This window comes from Scardinius erythrophthalmus (assembly GCF_964197995.2).
Source record: "Scardinius erythrophthalmus genome assembly, chromosome: 21".
NCBI lineage: Eukaryota > Metazoa > Chordata > Actinopteri > Cypriniformes > Leuciscidae > Scardinius > Scardinius erythrophthalmus.
Genome location: NC_138241.1, coordinates 24,133,820 through 24,161,717, shown reverse-complemented (window position 1 = coordinate 24,161,717; position 27,898 = coordinate 24,133,820). Strand labels below are relative to the sequence as shown.

Here is a 27,898-nt window from a genome sequence, read left to right as displayed (position 1 = left end):
CTGCAGCATAACTATAATGCACAAACCCATGATGATCACTCATTTAATGCCAAATTATTTCCAGCTAAGTGAACACGCGTATTTTACACCATGCATAGCCCCTTGAATATTCTTTTATTCCTGTTATGTAACCGGTGTTATAATAAAAAATAAAAACCAGTGAGAAACTACAGAGTGAAAAAATACTTGCTCCATAAGACTAGAATGCTGAAAGCACTGAAGTAACAATTTAATATTTTTTTTACTATCAATATTTTAACATCATGGCCCGGTTTCACAGACAGGGCTTAAGCCATAGTTCAATTAGGGCATTTAAATGGCTTTTATAAAAGTGCCTTAAAAAATAAAATAAAATAAAAACGGCTACCGGTGTGCATCTTGAGACAATTTTATTTTAAAGATATGTCAAATAATTGCTTTCAGTTAAAACAGCTCAAACATGCATTTAGTCTGGGACTGCTTAAGCCTGGTCTGTGAAACCGGGAGTAGCCTATATTTCCTACACTTTGTTTTAGCTATATAACAATAATTTGAAATCTACAATTGTGTCATGCGAATTGTTTTAAACATGAACATGTCTAACTGGAACTCGTTTGATGCTCTTGCATATTCAAACTGAAAATATATAAATATTTTGCCAACAAGTTGTTCGCCAAAAACACTGCTCTCCATCTGTGGCAGAGCAAATATAATTCGTGTCTCTATCATCCATGATTTATTCAGAGGTTAATCCCATTGGACAGTGCAGGGAGACCGAGTCAGGTGATTTCCAAGGAAGCCGGAGAGGGGAGCCCGCCCAACCCGGATGCACAGATCGTTTGTGGAGCGGTCAGTTGTGGGGTTCAGCTCGCAGGACAGGGGGTATTTCAGCACCACGCAGGACGGACAGCTCCCGCGGCGTTCACCTTTATTTCCTCGCCGCTACTGAGACCTGCTGCACCCGCTGCTTCTCGCGCAGAGGACCGCGGCGCGCTCGCACGGACCAGAGGGGTTTGGTGCAACAGACTGTATGCCGGATTTGACGCTGTTAAGGAGGTCATTTGCATGCCGAATCTCGCCGGGTGTAGCATCTCTACGTCGGGACTGACAAACGATGGCGGAGTGTGCAAGGAGGGGACTGTCGCTCCTCGAGGAAGCGCGTTCTCGCTACGAGAGCCTGCAGATTTCTGATGATGTATTTGGGGAGTCGGGAGACGACAGCAGCGAAAACCCCTTTTACAGTACGACGGGAGACTCCAATTCGGATAACTACCCGGAGACGAATACGGGCGATGCCAGAGCCGGTGAAACTAGGAGTCAGAGCTGCGGTCCTCCCGGGTCTGTTTCCAACGGCCAGGCGCAGGAGGAGGGATGGAGCGACACGCTACAGGACTTCAGCGTGCCCCACTATCAGGACACGCATGGTAAGTTCATCTAACGATGAGCGCTGATTAACTGGTCCTCATGTCAATGCAATGCAGCTTTCTCATCCTTGAGAGGCCTGCATGTTCAACGAGTAATTAAGCTCACAGATGGGACTCTTTGATGACTACACTGGTTTACTTTGATCTCTCTCATCAGATGGCTCCAACAGATGACACAATTCCTTCAAATGTGGATCATGGGTGATTATTAGCTGGCTCTTTGAAACCCTGCAGGGAAAATATAGGAACTGAGATTGCAGGCCAAATTTTGGGTTTTCAGACCATCTGAGCATGCTTCCTGTGTCTAATCACTGCCAGACTCAGTGCAGCTGTGATTATGATTATGATTATGATTATGATTAGCTCTGTATCAGGGCAGAAGGGTCATTTGCATGGGTGGATGAGAGGAGGCTCTTATTTCTGAGAAATGCACTTTAAAATGGTTAGGTGGCTTTTAGAGAGCATTAACACCAAGTGTGAATGCTTACCTATCAAGTGATGTACTGTGCATACATATCCAACAAGTTGCAATTACGACCGTAAAGTGAACAAATAAGGACTTATGAAAATCAGGACAAAAAAAACAACAGTAGTAAACTAAAACCACACACACACACATGTCTGGTTTACTATCTCTGTGGGGACTCTCCACAGACGTAATGTTTTTTATACTGAATAAACTGTATTTTCTATCCCCATACACTAACCATTCCCCTAAACCGGCACAGAAAACTTCCTGCATTTTTATATTTTCAATGTAAATGATTTATATTTATAATTTATAATGCTTTTATTTCTGTATGATTTATATGCTTGTTTCTTAATGGGGACCTCAGTTTAGATCCCCATGGTGACACAAGTCCCCATGGGTTTGTGTGCTTTCAGGTTGAAGTCCCCACCAGGATAGAAACACACACACACACACACACACACACACGATTGCCAGTCAGAACCTATGTTTTATGTTAAAATCCTTAACATTCATGTCATTCAGTCAGCAGCAGTTGTTTAAAATTCAACAGACTGTCATTTTAGGTGGATTAATATCATTTTAAGAGATTTTATTAATGCCTGTCATTTAAAGTGTCACCACATTTTATAAAAGCTCACGACTGACTGTCTAGCCTTTTATGTCTCACTGAATGCCTATAGAGAAAACATCAAGGACAAACACTAATTGTGACCATGGACCACAAAACCAGTCACATGGGTCAATTTTCTGAAATTGAGATTTATACATCATCTGAAAACTGAATAAATAAGCTTTCCATTGATGTATGGTTTGTTATGATAGTACAATATTTGGTCGAGATACAACTATTGAAAATCTGAAATCTGAGGGTGCAAAAAAATCGAAACATTGAGAAAATCGCCTTTAAAGTTGTCCATTTATGTTCGCGATTGTGCTGCTTGTGTTTTATATATTTACAGAAGGAAATTTACAAAATATCTTCATGGAACATGATCTTTAGATTTTTGGCATAAAAGAAAAATCGATAATTTTGACCCGTGTGAATTATGACTGGTTTTGTGATCCAGTGTCACAATTTAGAAATAAAATATTAAGTTGACATTTCATGACATTTCATATTCATATGAGAACTGATTATAAACATACGTTTCAACTTGATAACTTCAACTGTTCTTTGGAGAATATTTGTAATATTACGCACGTTTGAGGGTGTTATAGGTTTTCTGGTTGGTGTACACACTGTAAAAGTATCGATTGTGTTTTTGGGTTTGTTTTAATTTTTATTTTTGTATGTTTTGGTGGGGTCAAAAAGCTAAATTAAAGTCAGTCACATTTCGAAAAAAGAGCATGCAGGATTTGTGAGGGTTAAAGGTTTAATAATTCATGTCCATTATGTAAGTCAAATCAACATATTAAAAGTGCCTGAAGATAATTTAGCCTGAATTTACCTGACAAATTTGCATGACTTATCAATATAAAGATGCTTGCCAGTCAAATGCTTGCGGTCCCATTGCTGGTCCAGAAATGCAAATCATCATCATCTTTTTATTCCAGCCACATAATATTGAAGGTCTATATTTCTCCATGAATCATAGGCAGAGATAATCATGTGCTAATGCCAGACAGACTTTCAAATGCTGTGGTTTGCAGGGAAACATTTTTTTTCTTTTTTTCTAGCAAGGATAGTCAAGAGTTTCATCAGTTATTCTGTGATATGTTCTGATCTCATTTATGATCCATTTAATGGCAGTCTAAAAATATTGTCATAAACAGGAGTGCAGAGCCTCCTGGGCATCGCTTACTTTACAAACTAACTGGTTGACATATGGATTGATAGACTGATACTAATTTCATGCTTCATTTCACTCAAGTCAGAGTGACCCAAGAGCATGTTTAAATGATGCATGTGTGCGTGTGTTTAAATGTCATGTAAAGATCCTCCATTGCACAAACATGGAAAATTGAAAGAATAATGCAATCAACAGATATTTATAACCAAAATCTGAGAAACACATGTTTTAGTAGAAAGTATTATAATCCTTATGTAATATTTTCTTGTGTTGTTTTGGTTTGGGCATTTTCCAAATTGAGTAGATGCTGTGCTGTTGATATAAATGACACATCTATCCGTCGTGGTTGCTCAGAAAGTTCTGTCTGTCACCACAGGGGGAAAATGGGCCATCTGGTGACTGCCTTTGCTCTGGCACACGCTGCAAAATCAGTCACGAAAGATAGTACACAAAGTCAGTGCACCGACATTTTGCATTTTATGTCACGACTCATTTAAGAAGATGCGACACTTGTGGATACTGAAAAACATCAGTAAAACATGTCAGTGTTATTTGTAAAAGGTAATTGAATTGTCCTCGTCTGGCACAAGACTACAGCCTGACTGTGAAACTTATATAAGATCTATATTATTCAGGTCAGGTCAGATTTTGTGCTTTCGTTGCATCTTTTGGGCCTTGTGTTAAGGCATATCATCTAACATATCTCAACAAGTCATTTGAAAAGGATTAAATTATAATGAACCAAGGGACAGTAAAAGAGCTGTAAGCTGTAAACAGATATTTGTCATCTCCAACAGTATTTTGACAAATTTGTTAAAATGAGACACTGCTTGGACTGTTTGAGGGCCATATGGTATAATTCAGCACCTGCTGTAAGATCTAAAAAGATAAGATCGATTTATACTAGCTTGCTTATTTGTATAAAGGAGGGGAGAAGGTGCAGAGGCTGCTGCTTATTCTTCTCAATAATTAATCTAGGAAACTATGTACTGTAGCACACCAGCAGCGGTTCTCCAGGAAGACTGAATGTAAAGACACAGAGGAATAAATACAGTTTGATGTTATATAGAGCTTCTGGGTGTGAACAGAAAAGCCATTAACACAGCTATTAAAGCCAGCTTATATGAAATATCACTGCAGCACTTCAAGCATTAAGATTACCATTGGACAAGCAATATTTTTACCCAGTTTTTCTGCTAATATAAAGTATACTGTATGTATGTTCATGAATTTTAGAAGTGATATGGCCATTATCTGGTTAAGCGTATTACTTAACACTTTGATTAAATACCATAACATTTTAAGCTAGATAAAAACAAACCTAGAACCGTTTTTTCTGCCATGTTAATTTTTATACTTTTTTATTAAAATTTAAATTCTGGCCAGCATAAAAATATTAAATCTAAATATTTCATATTTATCTGGGAAATTGACTGACATTAAATACTTCCGGAAAATTGACATGTCCTTTCATGTAAAACTATTCTGAACAGCAATTGGCTAATTCCTCGAATTATTTTGCATGTAGCTTTAATGAGCCGGTTTCACCACAATATCATTTACAATGAATGCAACAAGGCAACATGCAATTAAAAATAGTGACCAGTGACAGTAAAATACATTTTAATCTTAACTAGATTTTGGTACGTTCATGAACATTGTATGTCAACTACCTATTTTTAGCATACTGGGTAAAAGTGTTTATGTAATCAGCATTTTTCCTGAGATGTTTTTCCCCTAAAAAGATGTTTTATACCAAAAAGGCACAGATGAATGAACATAATAAACTGTGCTATGGACTTTATCCTGTGGGATTATTTGCGTTTGCTTTCTTCAGTGCCGTGATGGAAGATGAGCTACTGGTTGAATAGCAGCTGTTGTGGTTTGGTTAAGATGTGTGTCATACATGACTGAATGAGCACATGGGGCTTTGGAAAGCATGACTGAAACATTTGTTCAGAAAAATAACACATTTATTAAAATTATTATTATTATTTTCTTTGCTATAGTTTCGATTTTTAGGTTTTATATTTTGTAATATATTTGTATGTTTAATTTTTTTATATTTTATTAATTATTTTTCTGTTTTATTTCTTCCTATTTGTACTTGATATCCTGTGTAGATCAGAATCCTGGACAGTTGTTTACTCACTGCACTTAAATCAATTATACACTCTCTTGCTGTGGGGTCATTAGGCCTCTGTGACTCTCAGTAAATGTGTGGCAAGTTGTAACTGCAGTTGCTGGCCAGTGCTGTGCTTTGGGGTTTCCATCACTACAACCAAATAACCACATAAGGGAAGGATAATATTTTGTCTGTTGTTTGTGGGTGTTCGCAATCGCAATATGTCATATATCTCAACATAAAGTGCCGTATACGTTTAAATTATTTAGGTTGGATCAATACATATCTTTCACTGACCAATATTCACACTAAGCAACACTGTAAATGGTACTTATTTCCACAGTATAAGTTAATGTACTATAACACATCTGCTATAAAGACACTCCATTTTCCTCCTTAGTTGTTTGCTCTATTTCTGTGTGAGCTGCATGGTGCCTTTTAAGAGACAAAATGGCCATTAGAGGAAGTGAAGTAAGAGATAACAACGGAATAAATTAAGATTTTTGTGAGCTGCTTTCTACAACTTTTTATCATCAGTTGATAGGCAGTGTTTCTCATTAGTTCACCATAGAGATGGTGATGAGGGTCCTGATAAAAAGTCATTAGAGATTAAAGATAAAACGATACTCGGTTACTCACGTAACCTCGGTTCTCTCTAGAGAGGGAACGAGTATTGCGTAAGCTTGCTTACGCTGCGGGAAAGTCTTCTTTTCTCGAGATACTGAAGCCAAAAATTATCCTTAATTTCATTTTTTGTCAACGCAGTGCAGCTGCGGGCAGCTGAGCTAGAGCGGCATACTGCGCGCTCATTGGCTGCCGCGCGGCAACTGCTTAAGCCTACCAGTGAGCCTGGCGTGACGTCACGCCCAATGAGGGCGCGCGCGCCCTAGCGCGTCACAGCCCGCCAGAATGGGCGGCGTCAGAGCATATATAAGGAAGGCTCGTAGGCTATATTCTCTGTTTTCTGTCGAATGAAGCGACACGAGCTACAGGCTTCAAGCACGGCAGGGAACGCAATACTCGTTCCCTCTCTAGAGAGAACCGAGGTTACGTGAGTAACCGAGTATCGTTCTCTTACGAGAGGTTCTCTCGTATTGCGTAAGCTTGCTTACGCTGCGGGAACCCCTTGTCCACGCCGTGCGAGCCTAACAATCACATATGACTCTATGAAGAGCATAGAGGTGAAAAACAGGTGGCCAGCGGTGCGGGCCAACACATGTTCATAAGCACATCTAGGGAACGCAAGAACGGCAAGGCCGGTCTATGTATACTGACCCTGAGCGTGCAGCTCAACAGACAAGCTAGTCAATAGTACAACCTGCGCATATGGGCAGGACATGAACATGACTAGACTGACAGAAGTTTCGCCTGCAGAGCGGGAACTTCCAGGTTATAAAACCTAACAAAAGTGGAGGGGGACGCCCAGCCCGCCGCCATACAAATGTCATGAATGGAAATCCCGCTGGACCATGCCCACGATGAGGCCATGCCTCTGGTGGAATGAGCCCGTATGCCCAACGGACATTGCAGGTCTTTTGACGCATATGCTGCCGCAATAGCGTCCACTATCCATCTGGATAGCGTCTGTTTCGAGGCGGCGCGACCCTTAGCGCGCCCTCCAAACGAAACGAAAAGCTGCTCTGAGAGCCTGAAGGCTGCAGAGCGCGTGACATAACACCTTAACGCCCTGACCGGGCAAAGGCGGTTGACACCCTCCTCACTGCCGGATGACGGCAGGGCCGATAGGGTAATGACTTGAGCCCTAAAGGGAGTACCTAACACTTTGGGGACATAGCCGTGCTTCGGTTTGAGAATGGCTAACGAGTCGTTAGGTCCAAACTCGAAGCACGACGCGCTGACAGACAGCGCATGCAAATCGCCCACTCGTTTGACTGAAGCCAGAGCTAGCAGAAAAACGGTTTTAAGCGTCAAGTATTTCAACTCCACAGAGTCCAACGGCTCGAACGGATGCACTTTCAGGGACTCTAGGACCAGGGACAGGTCCCAAATAGGGACTGACGGGGGCCGGGGAGGGTTCATCCTCCTGGCCCCTCGCAGAAAACGGGTGATGAGTTCATCCCTGCCCAGTGAGCGGCCGCGCGCCGAATCGGCGAACGCTGCTATGGCCGCGACGTAAACCTTGAGCGTGGAGGGGGACCTGCCCGCGTCCAACATCTCTTGGAGAAAGTTCAATACCTGTGGAACTCCACAGGACTGAGCATTAGAACCCATTTCCACACACCATTTGTTAAACACTGACCATTTAGACGCATAGAGCCGCCTCGTCGAGGGGGCTCTGGACTGCGTGATCGTGTTAATTACCCCTTCTGGCAGATCAACGAATATCCGTTGATTTCCCACGCATGCAGAGACCAGTGCTCTGGATGGGGATGCAGAATCGATCCTCGAGCTTGAGAGAGAAGATCTCTCCTCACCGGGATCGGCCATGGGGCTGTGTCTGTCAGCCTCATCAGCTCGGAAAACCATGGTTGGTTTTCCCAGCGCGGGGCTATGAGGAGCGCTGCGCAGTTCGTCTCCCTGATCCTCGCTAGCACTTGAGGCAGCATCGAGATCGGGGGGAACGCATACAGCGGAACGCTGGGCCATGTCTGGGCCAGCGCGTCCTCGTGTTTCGAGAAAAACCTCTGGCACTGAGCGTTCTCGCTCGCGGCGAAGAGGTCGATCTCCGCTTTGCCAAAGCGATGCCAAAGCGCTTGGACCGTCTGGCGGTGTAGAGACCATTCCCCTGGGGGAACGTTGTCCCTGGACAGTCTGTCCGGGCCGTCGTTGAAGCGACCGGGTACATGAGCTGCCCTTAGGGAGCGCAGCGGGCCCTGAGCCCAGGATAGGAGGCGCTCTGTGAGAGCGCGCAGGGCTCTGGATCTGATTCCGCCCTGGCGGTTCACGTAAGACACTACTGACATGTTGTCCGAGCGGACTAGCACATGGTGTCCCCGTAGGAGTGGTAGAAAGTGCTTCAGCGCTTTCTCGACCGCCAGCATCTCTAGACAGTTTATGTGAAGGCTTTTCTCCGTATTCGACCACCGGCCGCAAATCGGACTGCCCTCGTGAGTCGCTCCCCAACCCATGTTGGACGCATCTGTCGAGACCATTTTGCGGTGTGCGATGACCCCCATCGACACTCCCCGCTGAAACCATTCGGCCGCCAGCCAGGGCTGCAGGGCTGAGACGCAGCGCTGAGTCACTCTGACTGGTGCACGGCCCGAAATCCATGCTTTGCGGGACACTTCCGACTTTAGCCAGCACTGAAGCGGGCGCATTCGAAGTAAACCCAGCTGCAGGACCGCTGCGGCTGACGCCATATGGCCCAAAAGCCTCTGAAAGGTTTTTAGGGGAAAAACTTTTCCCACCTGAACGGAAGCGGCGAGGTGCCGAACACGGCGCGCGCGCTGTGTTGACAGTCTGGCCGTCATCGCCGCCGAATCCAGATCTATACCCAGGAAAGTGATAGACTGGCTGGGGGTTAGAGAGCTCTTGTCCCAGTTCACGGAAAGACCCAGGCTTTCCAAATGACCGAGAAGCGCCTTCTTGTGAGAAAATAGTTCCTCTGTTGACTGCGCTATAATGAGCCAATCGTCCAGATAGTTCAGAATTCGCATCCCTTTCGATCTCAGGGGTGCGAGGGCCGCGTCCATGCACTTCGTAAAAGTACGGGGTGCCAGGGACAAGCCGAACGGCAGGACGGTGTACTGATATGCCTGACCGTCGAAGGCGAATCTCAAGAATGGCCTGTGACGGGGAATAATCTGAATCTGAAAATACGCGTCTTTCAGATCGAGAGAGATGAACCAGTCCCCGGGGCGAATCTGCGCGAGGATTTGACCGGTCGTGAGCATTTTGAACGGTCGTTTCACGAGCGCTTTGTTCAAATATCTCAGATCTAGTATAGGTCTGAGCGCTCCGCCCTTCTTGGGTACGAGGAAATAGCGGCTGTATAAGCCTGCCTCGGCAGCCAGAGGGTGAACCCGTTCTATGGCACCTTTGTGCAGTAAATTCGCTATCTCTGTGTGAAGCAGATGGGCTGCATCTGCTTTCACTTGTGTCTCGACCCGGGCGCGAAAACGCGGGGGGCGGCGAGCGAATTGAAGCGAATAGCCCTTTATCACTGTGTTTAATACCCATTCCGACATTCCCGGAATAGCTTTCCATGCATTCGCACTCATAGCTAGGGGTCGGATAGCCTCCGGGTCCCGCCCGCCGCACAGCGCGGGACGGGGAGCCTGTGGCGGTATGTGCGCGAGTCGCGCAGTGACAGTGAGGGGAGACGGGGGCTCGCTGATAGCGGCAGCCGGCTGAATGACGCTGTGAGAGAGCGTTTTGAGCAACGGCTCGCGGCGCGGAAGCGGGGCGGGCTCGTGAGTGTGTACATGAGAGCGTGCGTGCTGTATAGCGGGCACAGGACTCTTTATTAACGCACAGCCGGCGGTGGAGTGCTTTCGTCCCCGAATGTGTGAGGCAGAGCGGGCACTGTGTAGGTGTGAGCACTGGGTTGTGGGCACGTGACCTACAGCTAACACTCGAGCGGCCGTAGCGCGCTTTATGTGAGTGCACTCTGTGGGGTACACAGGGGGGATTGTGCTTGTGTGTAGTGATGAGCACTGGGGTGTGGGCATGTTTACTACACTCATAGCACTGACGGCGTGAGCCGGATGACCAGATTTTACACTCTTTATTCGATTTATCTGGGTCGCCGTAAAAACGGCGTTTGTGTGCAGGCGAGAGAGTTGAGAAACTGGCTCGTTGGCTGCGGTGGACACTACTGCAGTAGCCTTTATCAAGGGGACTGGCAGAGGGATACAGGTTAGCTTCGACGGCGGTCCGGCCGCGGCGGGACTCAACCGTCTTTTCCTCCTTGCGAGTGCTAGGAGGATTTCGCAGGCTCGGTTTTCAGCGAAACTCTAGGCCGGGGACCCCGCGGGGGTGGCGGCCTGTGTTGGCTGGTGGAGCGGGACCTGGGTCGGCCGCGCTGACGCTGCTGCGATGCTGGAGGTCGGGAGGGGCGCCGCGTGGGACTGCGTGCAGGAGGCTGAGTTTTAGAGCGGCCTGCAGCGGAGCTCGAGCGGCGGGGCAGGAAGAGGTTCATGGCCTGTGACGCCTTCTGAACTTCCGAGAAGCTGTCCACGAGGCCACTTACCGCGGGGCCGAAGAGGCCGGCGGGTGAGAGCGGGGCGTTGAGAAAAACGGACCGCTCTTGCTCTCCCATGTCGGCTAGCGTTAGCCAGAGGTGGCGCTCAATGACAGTCAGCGCAGCCATAGATCGTCCGATCGCTTGGGCTGCTGTTTTCGTCGTGCGAAGAGAGAGATCCGTCGCACTGCGCAGGTCGGTCAAAGCAGATTTATCAAGTTTTCCCTCGTCGAGCTGGCTGAGGAGGTCGGCTTGAAAAACTTGTAAAACCGCCATTGTGTGCAGGGCTGAGGCGGCTTGCCCAGCGGCGGAGAAAGCGCGGCTGGCAAACGCCGAAGTAGTCCTGCAGGCCTTGGACGGGAGGGCAGTCTTTGAGCGCCATCTCGCGGATGGGGGGCAAAGATGCGCTGCAACCGCTGGTTCGACCGGTGGGATCCGGTCATACCCTTTCTCCTTGGCTCCGTCTACGCGAGAGAGAGTAGATGAGGCCGGAGAACGGAGTCTGGCCGAAACTGGAGCGTCCCAGGATTTGGTAAGCTCCTCGTGAAGCTCCGGCAGAAAAGGCGCTGGCCTGGACACTGGAGCTCGTCGACTGGCGGGCAGAAAGCACCCGTCGAGTCTGTTGGGCGGAGTCACCGCTGGCGGGGACCATTCGAGGCCCAGGTGTTCGACTGCTGCCGTGAGGAGGCGGAGAAGCTCGGCGTCCACACTGGCGTGAGTCCTGCTGGACGCTCTGGTGGAGGAGGCGGAGCGGACAGAACCGGACCATTCCTCGCTGTCCGACGCCATTAGTGAGCACGTGTCCAGTAGCGCGTCATCATCCGCTTCATCCCCTGAGGCGACGGCATCGAGGGCGTGAGCCGTCGGCTGCGCGTCGGGAAGCGGGGGCGGAGAAGGAGAGAGCGAGGCTCGCGGGAGAGGCTCCGGCGAGGCCTTGGCTCGAGTCTCGGGCTCCGGTGGTCGCTGCGAGCGGCGTTTCTTCTTACGCGGCCCGAGGACAGTTGGAGCAGATTCCGCGAAGAGGGCGAGTCGAGCCCGCAGGGTCGACATCGGCAGCTCTTCACAGAAAGCGCAGCCGCCCGTGGAAAGCGCGACGGCTGCGTGGTCCTGGCCCAGGCAGAGAGCGCAGAGAAGATGGCGGGCTCCGTCGCTGAGCGCGGAGCGGCATGAGCCGCACGTGGTGCGAGGCATTTGCAACAACGCCTCTGCTCTTTTAGAAAGTGCTGCGGAAGCAAGAACACACACAAAAGAGCTTGCAAAGGATATTCGCCGGATAGCTGAGCTGGCACGGCAGGCTGAAGGCGGCGAAGATCGTCCGGCTTCCTCAGGCTGACCTAAGCTGGCTCGTTAGCTGGGCCTTGAAGGACAACGGCGACGGCTTCCTCTCCGAGATCAGCGATGCGAGTGCTTCGCTGAAAAGACAGAAATCAGAGAATATAGCCTACGAGCCTTCCTTATATATGCTCTGACGCCGCCCATTCTGGCGGGCTGTGACGCGCTAGGGCGCGCGCGCCCTCATTGGGCGTGACGTCACGCCAGGCTCACTGGTAGGCTTAAGCAGTTGCCGCGCGGCAGCCAATGAGCGCGCAGTATGCCGCTCTAGCTCAGCTGCCCGCAGCTGCACTGCGTTGACAAAAAATGAAATTAAGGATAATTTTTGGCTTCAGTATCTCGAGAAAAGAAGACTTTCCCGCAGCGTAAGCAAGCTTACGCAATACGAGAGAACCTCTCGTAAGAGAACTGTGAATCCAATGCCAAGTAAAAGGAACAGATCACCCGAAAATGAACATTCTGTCATAATTTACTCACTTTCATGTCGTTCCAAATCTGTATTTTTTTCTTTTGAACACAAAAGAAGATATTTTGAAAAAGTAAGCTTTTATTGTATGGACAAAAAGTTGAAACATTCTTCAAAAAAAAAAAAAAAAAAAAAAAAATTTGTGTGTGTGTTCCATGGAAGACAAAAATTAGAATATATTTTGAACGACATGAGGGTTATTGTTGACAGAATTTTCGTTTTTGAGTGAACTATCCCTTTAAGGAAATCATATCTAAATCTATAACCAGCAGTCACCAAACAAATGCGCAGATATATATATATATATATATATATATATATATATATATATATATATATATATATATATATATATATATACAATATATATATATACAATATATATATATACAATATATATATATACAATATATATATATATATATATATATATATATAAATCACAAAAAAAACCCACTTCTAACAACATAATACTTTTTTATTTTCTTGCAGGTTTTTTTGTTTTCGTTTAATATGAATATTGAAATGAAGGCAGTATCAATATTTAAAAGAAATACGGAGAATTCATATAATGCTGTTTTTATTGAAAGATTCAGAGGTCTTATGTAAATCAGCTGCTAATGATTAAACATGTATAAACAAAATCACATATTATGCATTTGCAGTGCTAAACAGTTATTTTGGGATTTTCAACCTTTTATTTAATTCAAAATAATTGGCTTAGTTTTTGAATTATAAAATGATGCAATAGCTTTTGCATTATTCTCTGCGCATACTGTAAAATCATCCCTGGCTTAAAAAAATAATAGAATAACAAATATATATCATTCTGTTAAAACGTAACTTTTATTTTGCAGGTCCGACACAGAAAATGCCAGCCAATGCCACGGGCATGGACTTCTTCCAGCTGTTTGTCCCTGACAACGTCATTCAGAACATGGTGACCCAGACCAACATGTATGCCAAAAAGTACCAGGAGCGCTTTGGAAGTGACGAAGGATGGACCAATGTGACGCTGGCTGAGATGAAGGCTTTTCTGGGTTATGTTACTTCTACTAGCGTGAACCGTTGCGAATCAGTGCTGAGCATCTGGAGCAGCGGATTCTTCAGTAATCGCAGCATCGCGCTCAAGATGAGCCAGGCGCGCTTCGAGAAGATCCTCAAGTACTTCCATGTCGTAGCCTTCCGCTCCAGCCACGGTGGCAGTCAGGGCCTCTATAAGATCCAACCCTTCCTGGACTCTCTTCAGCAGAGCTTCAGCTCTACCTTCAGGCCCTCACAGACACAGGTAATGAATACAAGCAATGAAATCATACTTCAATTCAATGCACAAATCACTGTCAGTCAGCAAACATCAACATGTTCACAGTACAAAGAAAAACTGCGCGAAACAAATCTTCACTAGGAACTAGGACTAGCAGACATATCCGATTTCTGTGCCAGTGGAAAGCGTGTTTGGGACTGAAATCAGAACACGTTCTGCTGTAATTGGGATAGCCTGGACTCCCGTCACATGTCCCAAGGCTGGGAGCTTTATGGTACCATTTTGAAAGGTCTGAGGGGTCTTTTATATCTGCTGCTATTCAGTGTTGCTCAATGCAATACTCAAGGTCTATTGTACTTTGTATCTTCATTTGTAGCATATATAGATTGAAAACAAACTTTCTTTTCTGAAAGATTACAGTTAAATGCATGAATGCCTCAGGCTCATCTTAAGTTATTCATAAGCTCAGGAGTCAACATTTTTGACCTTCAATCTTTGTAATAGTTTTTGTATCTAAGTCCCTCAGGTTCTAGTTCTCAGTGTGCTTTCATTATGGATGTGGAAATAATGACTTTGTAATATAAAATTGAATTAATTCAAATTTAAATACATTTATATTTAAATACATTTATATTTAAACGAGGGATGAGAATTGAATGAATTACTCTACCATTCAAAAGTTTGGGGGAAGTACGATAAAAAAAGAAAAGAAATTATTACTTTTATTCAGCAAGGATGCATTAAATTAATCAAAAGTGACAGTAAAACATTTAAAATGTTACAAATGATTTCTATTTTAAATAAATTATGTTCTTTTGAACTTCTACTCATCAAGGAATCCTGAAAAAAACTAAAATTCCACTAAAATCTTGAGCAGCAAATCAGTATATTAGAATGATTTCTGAAGGATCATGTGACACATAAGACTGGAGTAATGCTGTTGAAAGTTCAGCTAAATAAAGTCATATCTTATTCAAAGTTCTGAGATCATAGACAGTAATTGTCAATTCTGCTAATTTAATGTATCCAAATATCACTTTAAATGTAGTCCTGTGTTAGATAAAATGACAGCAATTATGCACTCAATCTACTAGACATTCAGATGTCAGGCTAACATCAGGGAGTTTACTGTTAAACGACAAGAAGAGCTGTGCCACGTAAGACATTTCAACACCCTCCTACATTTGTTCTGGTTTTTCTCTCTTCATTTAGAAAATGAGTTTTCCGCACATTGAATAATCTGGGCTTCTGCTTTCAGATAGAGGACATAAAATTGGAACCGAGTTGTGAAAAGTAATCGTGAAATACGGGCTAGAATCTGAGCAGTCCATTATTCATCAGAAGTGACCCATGTTTATTACATTCTGTCAAATTCCATCACGTTGATGGTACAAAGAAAAACTGCACGAAACAAATCTCCACAGTATTAACATTTTGGAAACTAGGACTAGCAGACATTCGATTTCTGTGCCAGTGGAAAGTGGGTTTGGGACTGAAATCAGAACACGTTCTGCTGTAATTGGGATAGCCTGGAGTCCCGTCACATGTCTCATGGCTAGGAGCTTTATGGTACCATTTTGAAAGGTCTGCTGCTATTCATTGTAGCTCAATGCAATACTCAAGGCCTGTTGTACTTTGTATCTTAATTTGTAGCATACAATACATAGATTGAAAACTAACCATTATCTTTTCTGAAAGATGTACTTCAATTTGACATTAAACTCAGATTGGCATCCCTCCGTAGAGCAGAGAACTTGTGAAAACAAACAAACAAGAACTCAGTTCTTTAATGATCCCGTCAAATTTCTGACAAGTCTCTTCACAAGGGAGAACAGTGGAACTCTGAAAGTAACAAAGAAAGATCTGGAGGATCACTTGAAGACTATACACTCCGACCCAAGATGGCACGAAAAAATGTCAGTTCCACCAGACATCCCACAAATCAATTCTCTAGAACATCAAATGGAGATTCACCCTCCAACTTGGAAAGAGGTGGAAAGCGTAGTCCATCACGCAAGATTAGCATCAGCCCCACGGCCAAATGGAGTCCCATGAGGCTCATGAGGATAGTGAGGAAGGAGAAGATTATACCCAAAGTGTGGCGTAGGACAGGAAGGGGTTCTGATCCCGAAGGATAAGGACTCAGAGAAGATTAGTACTACTCTGACCACTAGTGCCATGTACTAGAAGACTACTCAGAAAACTAGAGGAGAATATCAGCTGGGCCCGAATGAAGAGAAAACCTTCCAAATCACATAGCATCTCTATTGTCAAGGAAGTGCTTAATGACATCAAGTTCTTCATCGGAAATGACCCTATCACAACAGTATCTGAGCAGCCTGTGAAAAGCCTTTGTAGTTGGTATGATGCAAGCCTGAAAGACAAAGAACAGGTACAACAACTGCAGAAGGAGATCAGTAGTGGACTACGGGCCATTTTTATCAACTCCAGCTCCACTAACTTTTGGGGTTCCACAAGGGTCCATTCTTGCTACTGTTTTGTTTTCATTATATATGCTTCCTTTGGGATCTAATTTTAAGAAGTATGGTGTTTCTTTTCATTGCTATGCTGACTATACGCAGATTTATCTGCCACTGCAACATAATAACAAGAGTGCCCTAACTCCTCTTTTAGCTTGTCTAAATGACATAAAAAGCTGGAGGTCCTTACATTTTTTAAAACTTAATGACAATAAAAAAGAGGTCATTATATTTGGGCCATCTGATAATGATGTGCCTCCTAATCTCAATTTTGGTCCACTGGCCCCGTATAATAAAGCGGTTTTATTTGACAAAGCTTTAATATTTGATAAGCAAATAAACGCTTTTGTCAAATTATGCTTTTTTAATCTGAGACTTCTGGCTAAAGTAAAGAGTTTTCTTTCCATTGACGATTTTGAGAAAGCCATTCATGCCTTCATTTTTTCACGGCTTGACTGTTGTAACTCTCTTTATATAGAAGTTAGCCAGACAGCACTTCTGCGGTTGCAGGCAGTCTAGACTGTTGACAAGTTCTCGCAAATATGAGCATATTACACCAATTTTATCTTCACTTGAGTGCGAAACGGTGCGCTTCAGAATCGAATATAAACTTTTATTATTTGTTTTTAAATCATTAAATGGCTTGGCGCCACCATACCTTTGCTGGCCTAGTAAAACGGCACACATCTGCTAAATCTCTTAGGTCCTCTGATCAATTGCTCTTGACCATTCCCAGATCCAGACTGAAACTTAGGGGTGATTGGGCTTTTTCTGTCGCTGCACCTAAACTGTGGAACATATTACCATTGCATATCAGAATGGCTCCAACAATATCCATTTTTAAAATTGTTAAAATCTCATTTGCTATCCTGGGCTTTTAATCTCGATTAGGTGCGGAGGCATGTTTTACTTTAATTTGTGTCTATTTATTTGTATGTATGTTATTGTTGTACTATTTGTTCTTTGTATGATCGGCATCTTATTTAAGTTCTTTGTACAGCACTTTGGGCAACTGTTGTTGTATTAAATTGTGCTTTATAAATAAAGAAAGAAGAAGACAACACTCAACTACCTGGAAGATTGAAGGCCTGGTGTTTGCAGTTTGGCCTCCTACCATGGGTGCTGTACCCCCTTACGATTTATGAAGTTCCAATCTCAACAGTGGAGAAACTGGAAAGAGGAATCACAGGTAACATCAAGAAATGGCTCGGAGTTCCATGGAGTCTTACAAACATAGGCCAGCCAGTGCAGTGGAGGAGGCGATAGCCGCAATCAAACATGTGGACATTGTGGGGAATGTTCAACAAGGGAGATGAGGCCTTGGATTAACAATGAGACATCCAGAGTGGAACAAAGCCATAGCACCAGAGCGGAGGAAGATGGTGTTAGAGGAAACATGTAGAAACAGTACAAACAGTATGACTAATTCACAGAGTATAATGCATCTCGGCACATTCATCTTTTAAACGGCCATTAGGGATTTCTTTTAGAAATTGGCTTTTTGTTTTCCCCCCTTTGATTGATAGTGGCCAGCATGACTAGAGGCTAGATTGTGAGAATACATTGATCGACAAATTAAATAAAATTAATTAGAAATTTCCTCTGAGAAACATTCTAATTCTCCAATTGTGCTGATGATTTGGTGCTAATTAAGGTCCTGTGAACTCAATGCCCAATTAATTACTGTTCCTACTGAAGTGCACTTTTGAGACATTTTTAGGTTCTTTATGTACTCCAATTAAAATATCCACCATGCTGGAAATTGTAGGTTGCCAACTTTTACATTTAAAACGTCTTTATATTAAAGGGATAGTTCACCCAAAAAATGAATATTCAGTCATCATTTATTCACCCTCATGTCCTTCCAAACCTGTATGACTTACTACGTTTTTTCTTCTTCTATCCATTTAAGGTTGTCATTAACCTCATTAACCTGCATTTTAGTTTGGTATTTCAACGATTTAAATGAATCAGCTTCCACTCCTAAATCAGAGATCTGCATTTCATGAGGCCTTGTGAGACCCATCTCAGAGACAACCCTCAATTACTCACCTACCATGAGTAAACTAAACACCATCTGCGTCTCTCAGCTTTCTCAGTGCCATGGAGATATCACCTTGACAATGTGTGCCAAGCAGCCCACTTTGACTGCTACAGTGTGGGTTTGTTTCTTAGCCCCTACTGGCAAACAATCAGGCATTCAGTACAGACACTCAGAGCCACACATGCCCTGTTTAACTGCTTCTGCTTGATGAGAGGTTTTACTGAGTCAAACAAATAAAAATAAATAGATTATCTTTAGGGAACACTACTGGTTAGTTCTAACCAGAAAAGAGAGCGATCATACCTGACTTGACTTCTTAGGCATAGAAATGTTGCGTATGTAAAGGCCCGCCCGTAAGCGGGTGAAGGATTACTGCGGCCTATATTACTCGGTCTTTTCAGTGTGGAAAAGTAGTTTAATTCCAATTTATTTTGATCTGACTCCATTTTATCACAACCTCGGATTTAGGCGATTGACTAATATTCTAGAGGGCTGTACTCTACTTGCTTATTCTAGAATATATTATTTAGTCCCCATAGATCTGAACACACTTAATTAAGGTAAGACTATATCTAACCATAGGTCATGACCTCTTAACTTCCAACTTAACCAACTTAACTTCCTCTTATGGTAACTTTATATAATCATGCCATGGTTTCCCACGTACACTTAGAATAATATTACAATAATCAGAGTTTGAGGCTCACCCATTTTGACATTGAGGGCAGAAAGTCATTTGCATGAAAGACCTTGGCAGAGGATCCACTCTCCTCTGTAAGCAAGATATCTCTAAACTCTTAAAAACTTTATTACCTTTTGGTTTACTTCTGTGGGAATGAGACCTTTGTACCAGTCGCACTGAGACATTTCAAATGATACCAAACATGTATAGTGTTGTGTGCTAATTGTTCACATTAAACCATCTACATTTTTGGGTGAATTTCAGATGGTTTCAACATGTGGAGAGAAGAGATGGGGGAAGAGGGGGTGAAGGGAAAGAAATGTAAATTAAGACAATACTGATGTGATTGATGGGTGTGGATGCTAATTTTGCATGAGAGTTCAAATGTTAATTTCCAAATGTTGGATTTTGCATACGCTGAAATCCACGGCAACATTCATATTTATAAAAGCGGTCCTTAAGCTCAAATCTGTGCGTGCCCACATTTTATAAATGAGGCACCTTTTCTCAGGATTCCAGCATGCATCCTGTGTGGGAAACATAAAAAGTTTGAAAAGCAACTTTGCATGTGTTATCGTGGTGGAATTTTCAATTCAGACATGCTGCTTTTCCCCAGGTCCTCCATGAGCCCTTGATTGATGAGGATCCTGTGTTCATTACTACATGTACAGAGAGAGAGCTTCGCAAGAGGAAGAAGAGGAAGTTCAGCCTGTGGGTGCGACAGTGCAGCGCCACCGGTTTCATCGGTCAGGTGAATATACACACACACGCTCCCGCAGGGCAAGGATATACCACAAAGTAATTCATCAACTGCCCCAAGTTATGTCACATTGTTTCTAATGAGAAAGTTTTTTTTTCACTTATTTAAAATGACTTGCTTCTCGGTTGACACAGCAATTTTCCACCATTCACTGATATTTGTTTGAGTAAATAAATCTCTAAAGGACTACAGAGAGGCGCATTACTTGATGGAATCAATAAAATATCATTTATAGAGTCAACAAAGAAAAAGAGAGCCCAGACCACTTAACATAATTGGTCTGTGCCTATTAGAAAAAATAACTGCTGTGCCTGAGGATTGAGACAATCAGACAACAAAATATATTGTCCTTACTTTATATTTTTGACGTACATTATCGTTCAAAAGTTTGGTGTCAAAAGTTTGGTGTCAAAAGTTAAGTCTTTTATGCTCACCAAGGCTGAATTTGTTTTAGCAGAAATACAGTAAAAGAGTCATATTGTAAAATATTAACTTTATTCCTGTTATTGCAAAGCTGAATTTTCAGCATCATTACCCCAGTCTCAGTGTCACATGATTCTTCAGAAATCATTCTAATATGCTGATTTGGTGCTCAAGAAACATTTCTTATTAATAACAGTGTTGAAAACAGTTGTGCTGCTTAATATTTTTGTGTAAACCATGACCAATTCTTCAGGATTTTGTGTCTTTACTGCCACTTTGATCAATTTAAAGGTATAGCGGAGGATCTTTCCGAATTTTAGATAAGACCCGCCCTCTCCACTTTTTGAAAAGTTTGATTGATTCACCAGAATGATTGACAATTACGAGGACCAATAGTATAGGTGATCCACCCGGAAGTAAAAAATCCTCCGCTATACCTTTAATGTGTCCTTGCAGAATAAAAGTATTAATTTATTTGAAGAAAAAAAACCTTACTGACCCCAGACTTTTGAACAGTAGGTTATTTCGGAGTAAAACAGGATATTTAATAATAAAAATATACATATAGGAATTGATTAGATTGACGAATGATTCGCAATAATATCCAGAATGTGCCTTTATAAAGTAAATAGTGTCAATTTTCATGCTTCCCCCTCAGATCTATGTCCATCTAAAGGAGGGTCCAGGTCCAGATGGTTTGGACACACTGAAGAATAAACCACAGCTGCACAGTCTGGTGGCCAAGCAGCTCTGTCAGAATCTGGCTGGCCGTAATGCTATCATCTTCACTGGACCAAGCATCACAAGTCTAAACTTGTTTCAAGAATTTGAGAAACAGGGTAGGTGCTGTAATGTGTGTGCAACAGTGCTGCATCTGTCAATTCCTTGGATCTTTATCTGCTCTACTTCTCTCAGTGAATTCTGCCTTGGCTCTGCTTCTTCTTTTTTCCCATCTCTTTAATCTTCTCTCCATCTGATGTTCCTCATCCCCTGCAGTTTTTAATTACATGGTGACAGCATCCTAGGCAAGGAATAAATGGAGAGAGTGAGAGGAAGTTGACCTTGAGTTCTCACAGGAAACGTGTTTCATACTCAAAGATTATTTGAATGCCTCCAGCTGGGAGTAAATGTTAACACAGCTAGAGTGGATTAGGCTAGTGGCCAGCTTCTCTCTTTCAACATTTTTTTTTTTACATTATTTGAGATCTAGGTCATAATTGAATGTCTTTTAGAATTTATCAGCTTCATACAATAGGCCTACAGTTCAATGGTATTTATACAGCCCTGGCTGTAAACAGGGCTGAATAATAAACTAAAAGTAGTGAGTTCTGTGACAGCTTTTTTTTTTTTAAAAGCGAGTAGCCTTTTCCACACGTGTAAGGTTGTAAAATGCAACCATGTTTTTTTTCGTTTTTTTTTTTCCGGAGTTTGCAGTCTGATGTTAATGGCAAGAAATGTCTTTCTATCGAATTGCCCTTATGTGCTGCTAACAACAAATGAACAAATTACTAATATGAGTCAATTCTTTTTTAGTGAATCAACAGCATATGCGTCCGATATATGAACAGATTTCTATTATGAGTCAGTGATGACATGACATTTCAGATACGCATGCTGAAAATCACACGCTCTTTAAGTTTAAATGCAAAAAAGCGTGACGAATCGCTGACAAAATGGTCTATTTATATTAAGAGTGAACGGGATATCAGTTGGCTAAACAATAGTTTACAGTTCAGTGAATGTAAATCAATGACATTTGATGGACGATAAACCGATTTACTAAAGCGAATCACTGATTAATTTGAGCTCCTGTACAAGGAGGCTACATTTTGTCACTTAAACCCTTGCTTTTTTTTTTACTTGAGCATGTTTTCTAATTTTATCTTATTTTTAACATGGCTTAAACATATCTTAATTAAGATCCCCATTCATTTTGTGCCACATTAATTCTTCGGTACAAATAATCATAAAATATTGGCCTCTTAAATAGTGTCTATGTTACTAGTTGTAGTGAAGCAAACTAATTTTAATAGATGTCTTGACTGTAATGTAACTACTTTAAATTTTAAGAATCTTATAGCATGGCGGCTTCAGAGTAGTTTCTTCAACATCAGATAGATAAGCTCCTAAGATTTTCAAGATGTGATATTTTGTAATGAGTTTAACTGCTGGGAAATATCCAAAATTTCCGTTCGGAGAAGTGATGAAACATCTTAGCAATAAATGTCAAAGTAGTCCAAATTTTCCTGAGTGAATCCTCCAGGACATTTGACTTCATTGCAGATATAAAATGGAGATGAATATGAGAATGGAAATCTTCAAGGAAAGATTAGTCGCAAAGTTGTCCCCTTTCCCTTGCAGGGAGGATGAATATGAGTAATCATCATATCTCAATCAGACTAGGCTGCAGCATCTGGCAGTGCTGAGGAGAAGACATCTGCTCACAGCTTCATAGATCCCACATGCAGGGAGAGATTCACGTGACCTCTATTCATCCAATCAGCTTTCAGATGTGACTTTGAATGCTCATTGCTCAGGCTGAATATCCATTCTCAGCCTTCTCCAGAGATGGGTTATTTACTCTTTTCTGTTCTACGTTCTATCTCCTGCAGGCATCTACGGCTGCGGGTTGCTGAGCACCAGGAAGAGTGATTGTACAGGTCTTCCTCAGTCTATGCTGATCAATACTGAGGCTCCACAGCAACGTGGCCAGTCTCACATTAAGATGAGAGGCAATACATCCATAATCAACTGGTACAACAAAGGCAACTTTAGGTTCCTCTCTAACGCCTACTCTCCCACCAAAGAAGGTAAGAAAAACACTCACCGGACAAGCATATAGTATGTTTCTTCCTGTTTAAATGATGCAGTTTCGTCAGTTTATAATGTAAGGAAACATGCAAAATACAAATGACACTCGCAAGATGCAGCAACACGCCTTCTGGAGAGTGTTTTCATTATAGTAATGTGAGCTTAGATTGCTTTTACGCTGATGTACTTGGATTAAGTGGATATCGTGCTTATCATAGGATTATAAAAGCCAAAGCTTCATCGTATTGTGCTGGTTTTCACTTTTCTTTGATAAGCCTTGATCTGCTTTGACAGCCGCTTCACATGAGAAATGTCAGAGATGATATTAGGCATTTTTATTAAAGTGTTGTAAGAGTGTGTGTGCTTGCGTGTTAAATAAATAACATTGCTCCTGGTTTTTTAGGTCAGGCAAAAAGGGAGATTAAATTACGACTTATATTTCATTCTCTGGAGTCTGAAATAATCCGTTTATATATAAAAAGCTTTTTCTGCATGCACGGTTTTCTCTTTGAGAGCAGGTGATTAATGGGGCTATACAATTTCAATGAAAACTCAGTGCTAAAACTCTGCCAAATCTTCTATACATAACCTGAACTAAAACATATCCCACCGGTATTCAGCCGCAACTTTTAGACACTTGGTGAATCCAGTCTATAAATAATTTCAATGCTTTTCCTCATTGTCTTCAGGAATCAAAATAACTCAAAATAATATTTGAACATTTAATAAATGATCTTTTCTGGACCAGGGTGGAAGAAATAATTTCCCAGAATGCATTTCCTGTGTTGATTTTCAACTCCCTGTAGTTTGTTGCCAATTCAATTTAGAGATTGAAATCAAGTGGAAATACAACAAATTGGATTTCTTAAAGCAGAAGTGATGCTTTTACGTAGTCTGGTGGTATTTGTGTCTAGATTGTATTGCTTTAAATAAAATTACATTTATGATTGTGATTAGTAAAGGCACGATCTATGTTACTAAGATCTGTATTTGTTCCATCTTTTCGTTGCTAAAATACCTACTCAGTGAACCTACAGCAGATAACTGAACAGTCCTTCCTTATTGAACATTTGATGTTACATCCTATTGTACTGTATGGGGACTGTGATTGACATTTCTGCCCTGGACTATCCTAGGGGTGATCATTAAGAGGAAGAGCGGAGAAATCCCATGTCCCCTTGCTGTGGAGGCCTTTGCTGCACACCTGAGTTACATCTGCAAATATGATGACAAGTACAGCAAGTGAGTTTGTCTAATTAAAGGGTTAGTTCACCCGAAAATCTAAATTCTGTCTTCAATTTCTCGCCCTCGTGTCTTTCCAAACCCGTAAGACATTCGTTCATCACCGGAACACAAATGAAGAGATCTTTTTAATGAAATCTGAGAGCTTTCTGTCCCTCCATTGACAGCCTACGCAACTACCACTTTCAAGCCCCAGAAAGGGAGTAAATATATTATTAAAGTAATCCATGTGACTCCAGTAGCTCTCAGAAACAGAAAGAAAGCTCTCAGATTTCATTAAAAATATCTTCATTTGTGTTTGGAAGATGAACGAAAGTCTTACGGGTTTTACAATGATAGTTAACAATTCGATAGTTCACTAATCTCATGATTTCCAACTAGGTATTTCATTTTCCACAAGCCCAATAAAACCTGGCAGCAGGTCTTTTGGCTGACCATCAGCATTGCCATCAACAACGCCTATATTCTTTACAAGATGTCAGATGCCTACCACGTGAAACGCTACAGCCGGGCACAGTTCGGCGAGAGGCTGGTCAAGGAGCTTCTGGATATGGACGACTGCTCACCCACTCAGTGAAAGGATTCGCATGCGGTCTCAAACCCACCCACGACAACGCATTCATACTAACATGCTCAAATACAATTGCATTCTGCACTTCAGGGTCAGTTCGAATGAACAAACCCTATACATAAAGCAAAATGTGCCATGTCTGGTTGAAATAGGGATGTTTCCCATCTAAACTCACATTTGTAACCCCATTTGGCCATTTGACAAGTCTGTTTGGATACTACAGGACTATTGTACATATGTCACAGTAATACTTGCTGCATGAGAAACACAATAACGTGCCCTTTGTAGATGTTCATTGATTTTTATCAGTAGAGTTCCAGTAATAGTGTTAACGTAGTTTTGAACCCTGAGGTACAATGTTTTGTGAATTCTCTCTGTTTGTGAGCAGCATATCCAACATTCAGCACTGATAAATATACTGTATATAATTGGTGATTAAGGTGTTTTATCAGCAAAATGAGAATGTAATGCAATTCACATGTTAGATCACAGAACATAGTAGATGTTCTCACAAAAATCTGGGCTTTTTTCTATTTTATATCACTTAATATTTATGATATTTATCTTTATAACTCTTTTTTCTTTTCTTTTTTTTTAAAGGCAACAACATTAGTGATGTATAATGCCACATAGATAACCATAAACGTGGCACTATACTTTCCCAGTCTTTTTTGCACTTGGAAGTAGCCGTCAGGATCTGCAAAAGCCACTTGATTTTCAGTAATATTGATCCCAAACTATATTTCCCATCAAATCTGATTTCAACAAAACATTTGTCTGCCTTTCATTAATACACACATAATTTTGTCAATGAAATTATTATAAATCTAGTAAAAGGGCCCAATATACAGTAACAGTAGTATACCAAAAATAATGTAAATATGATTTCTATTAATTCATTGATATATTTTTATTATGTGTCATTTTAATTGATTATCTAGGGAAACTGATGCGAATGAATAAAAAGAAAATGAATGGAATTATAAAATACTTTAACTAGAATGTTTCTCTACTTATAACTCGATGGATTTATGTGGTGTTTTGTTGTTCCAGAATCTATAAGATAAATTCTCCATGCCGCTATATTGTAACTGTATGACAGATACATTCGCAGCGAATGCGTAATTTGTCCCTTCAAAGAACTGAAGCAGATTCATTCTAGAAGATTTCCCTCAGGTAATATATTTAGTCAAACATCTCAGTGAATTTGTGTTTTGAACGTCCCAGACATGCTTATTATTTCCTTGGCTTTTTTTTATTTACAGTTAGCTGTGCCATCGCCCTGCAGTTTTCCTTTGTACGAGTGAAACGCTGCAGACTAACGAACCAATTTGGATGTAGGCTAAACTACTTAACGTCACTTAAAAGAAAATATTCTTTTGAAGCTTTGGTTTCAGTCAATACAAATCTGTACAATACGTCTACCTTGTAATGTCAGCTGCAGTAATTTTATCACAACGATAGATTCGCCATATTTTATACTTGCGTCTTTCGTTTTAAATTGAGACAAAAGCAATGTTGTATTACTTATACTGTAGGTGTGCTCATAGTGTTGAATGTTGCAAACATTTTATTTTACTTTATTGTAATATTTTTCTACTACTAATCTAATCTAATCTACAAATAGCCTACATAGTCAATATACTAACAAATTCAATCCAGGCGCTAACTGCCATCTGTGCTTATATAAACTGCAACAGATGATTTTGAGATTGCATATCCGTGTTTGTACTGCAGTGGGATTTATTTTAATCAGGCTGACAGAGAACTGTAATGGCGTGAGAGAGATGTTTGACCTTATCTTGGGTGACCTCAGGGTTTTGTAACTATAACATCTACTGTGCAATATATAGTAGGAGATCGGTTCGGGTGCTATGGACATCTCTGCCAAGAACATACTCTGTAAGCCAGAAAATATGAAAGCTCTTGCTGGTGCAGTGCATTAGAAAAAAGAAAGAAAAAAAAAACTTCCACTTAGCAAAATACCTGCTTTTACACTGGCCCGCTAACATTGTGAGATATAGGCCTACCTTAGGGCCAGCTTCATGTGGCATGATAGCAGGTTAAAAAACAACAACGTCCTTTTAATAACAGAACAGCTATGTCAACTATATAGTCTGTGAATACTTATTTACTGGACCAAATTCCTCAATATCTGATCAGTTTAACAAGAACCCAGTGTTGGACATGTATCTATTTCCATGTATGAATGTTGTGAATGTGCCGTGTCTTGCTGTAAAATGCTTGGTGTAGCTTCACTTGTCTTCTCACTGTGAATGTTGAAATGATTAAGCTGTATGTGAGAGTATCTGTGTTATCTGTAATGTTCACCCTCACTGTGCGCTTCACCTCCCTGCCTCTATGTGAGTTTACACTAATTTGCACACTAATAAATGTTGTTTATACATTTTTCCCCCCCCGGAGTCTTGGTTGCAACATTCAGTGCACTAATAATAGAAGCATGTTAAAGGGTTAGTTCACCCAAAAATGCTCAAGTTGTTCCAAACCTGTATTAGTTTCATTCTTTGAAGAATGTTGGTAATCAGCAGACGGTAGCCATTGACTTTCATAGTCAATGGCTACTGTCAACTGTCTGGTTACCAACATTTTAAAAAAAATTATATATTCTTTTGTGTTCAACAGAAGAAACAAGCTCATACAGGTTTGAGGGTGAGTGATGACAACATTTTCATTTTTGGGTGAACTATCCCTTTAATCTCAAATGTGTAAAGGTCATATTTCACACCAAAATAATTAAATAAAGTATACCGATGGAACTTTTTTTTTGCATCGTTACATTATTTTTCAGGGCAATGAAGCACATTTTTCCCATACGTTATAATAAACGCATCTAGTATGGTCTCGTTTTTGATGAGAAGTTGAAGTT

The 27,898-nt window shown here is 41.8% G+C and overlaps 1 protein-coding gene across 1 annotated transcript; it reads left to right on the top strand.

Annotated features, from left to right (window-relative positions):
- Window positions 1-741: 741 nt before the first annotated feature.
- On the top strand, window positions 742-27,427 carry pgbd5 (piggyBac transposable element derived 5). The gene is made up of 7 exons (XM_081351937.1): window positions 742-1,403; window positions 13,592-14,022; window positions 19,821-19,955; window positions 21,046-21,226; window positions 23,000-23,197; window positions 24,335-24,440; window positions 24,822-27,427. The coding sequence occupies exons 1-7, from the start codon at window positions 1,094-1,096 to the stop codon at window positions 25,015-25,017; spliced, it is 1,557 nt and encodes a 518-aa protein (XP_081208063.1). The 5' UTR covers window positions 742-1,093; the 3' UTR covers window positions 25,018-27,427.
- The last annotated feature ends 471 nt before the right edge of the window (window positions 27,428-27,898 follow it).

Bases quoted from the DNA above. Each gene is read 5' to 3' on its own strand.
- pgbd5 (XM_081351937.1), top strand. From the start codon at position 1,094: ATGGCGGAGTGTGCAAGGAGGGGACTGTCGCTCCTCGAGGAAGCGCGT. The intron at 14,023-19,820 runs GTAATGAATACA...GCTTTTCCCCAG, and splicing joins TCAGGCCCTCACAGACACAG to GTCCTCCATGAGCCCTTGAT. The intron at 19,956-21,045 runs GTGAATATACAC...CTTCCCCCTCAG, and splicing joins CCACCGGTTTCATCGGTCAG to ATCTATGTCCATCTAAAGGA.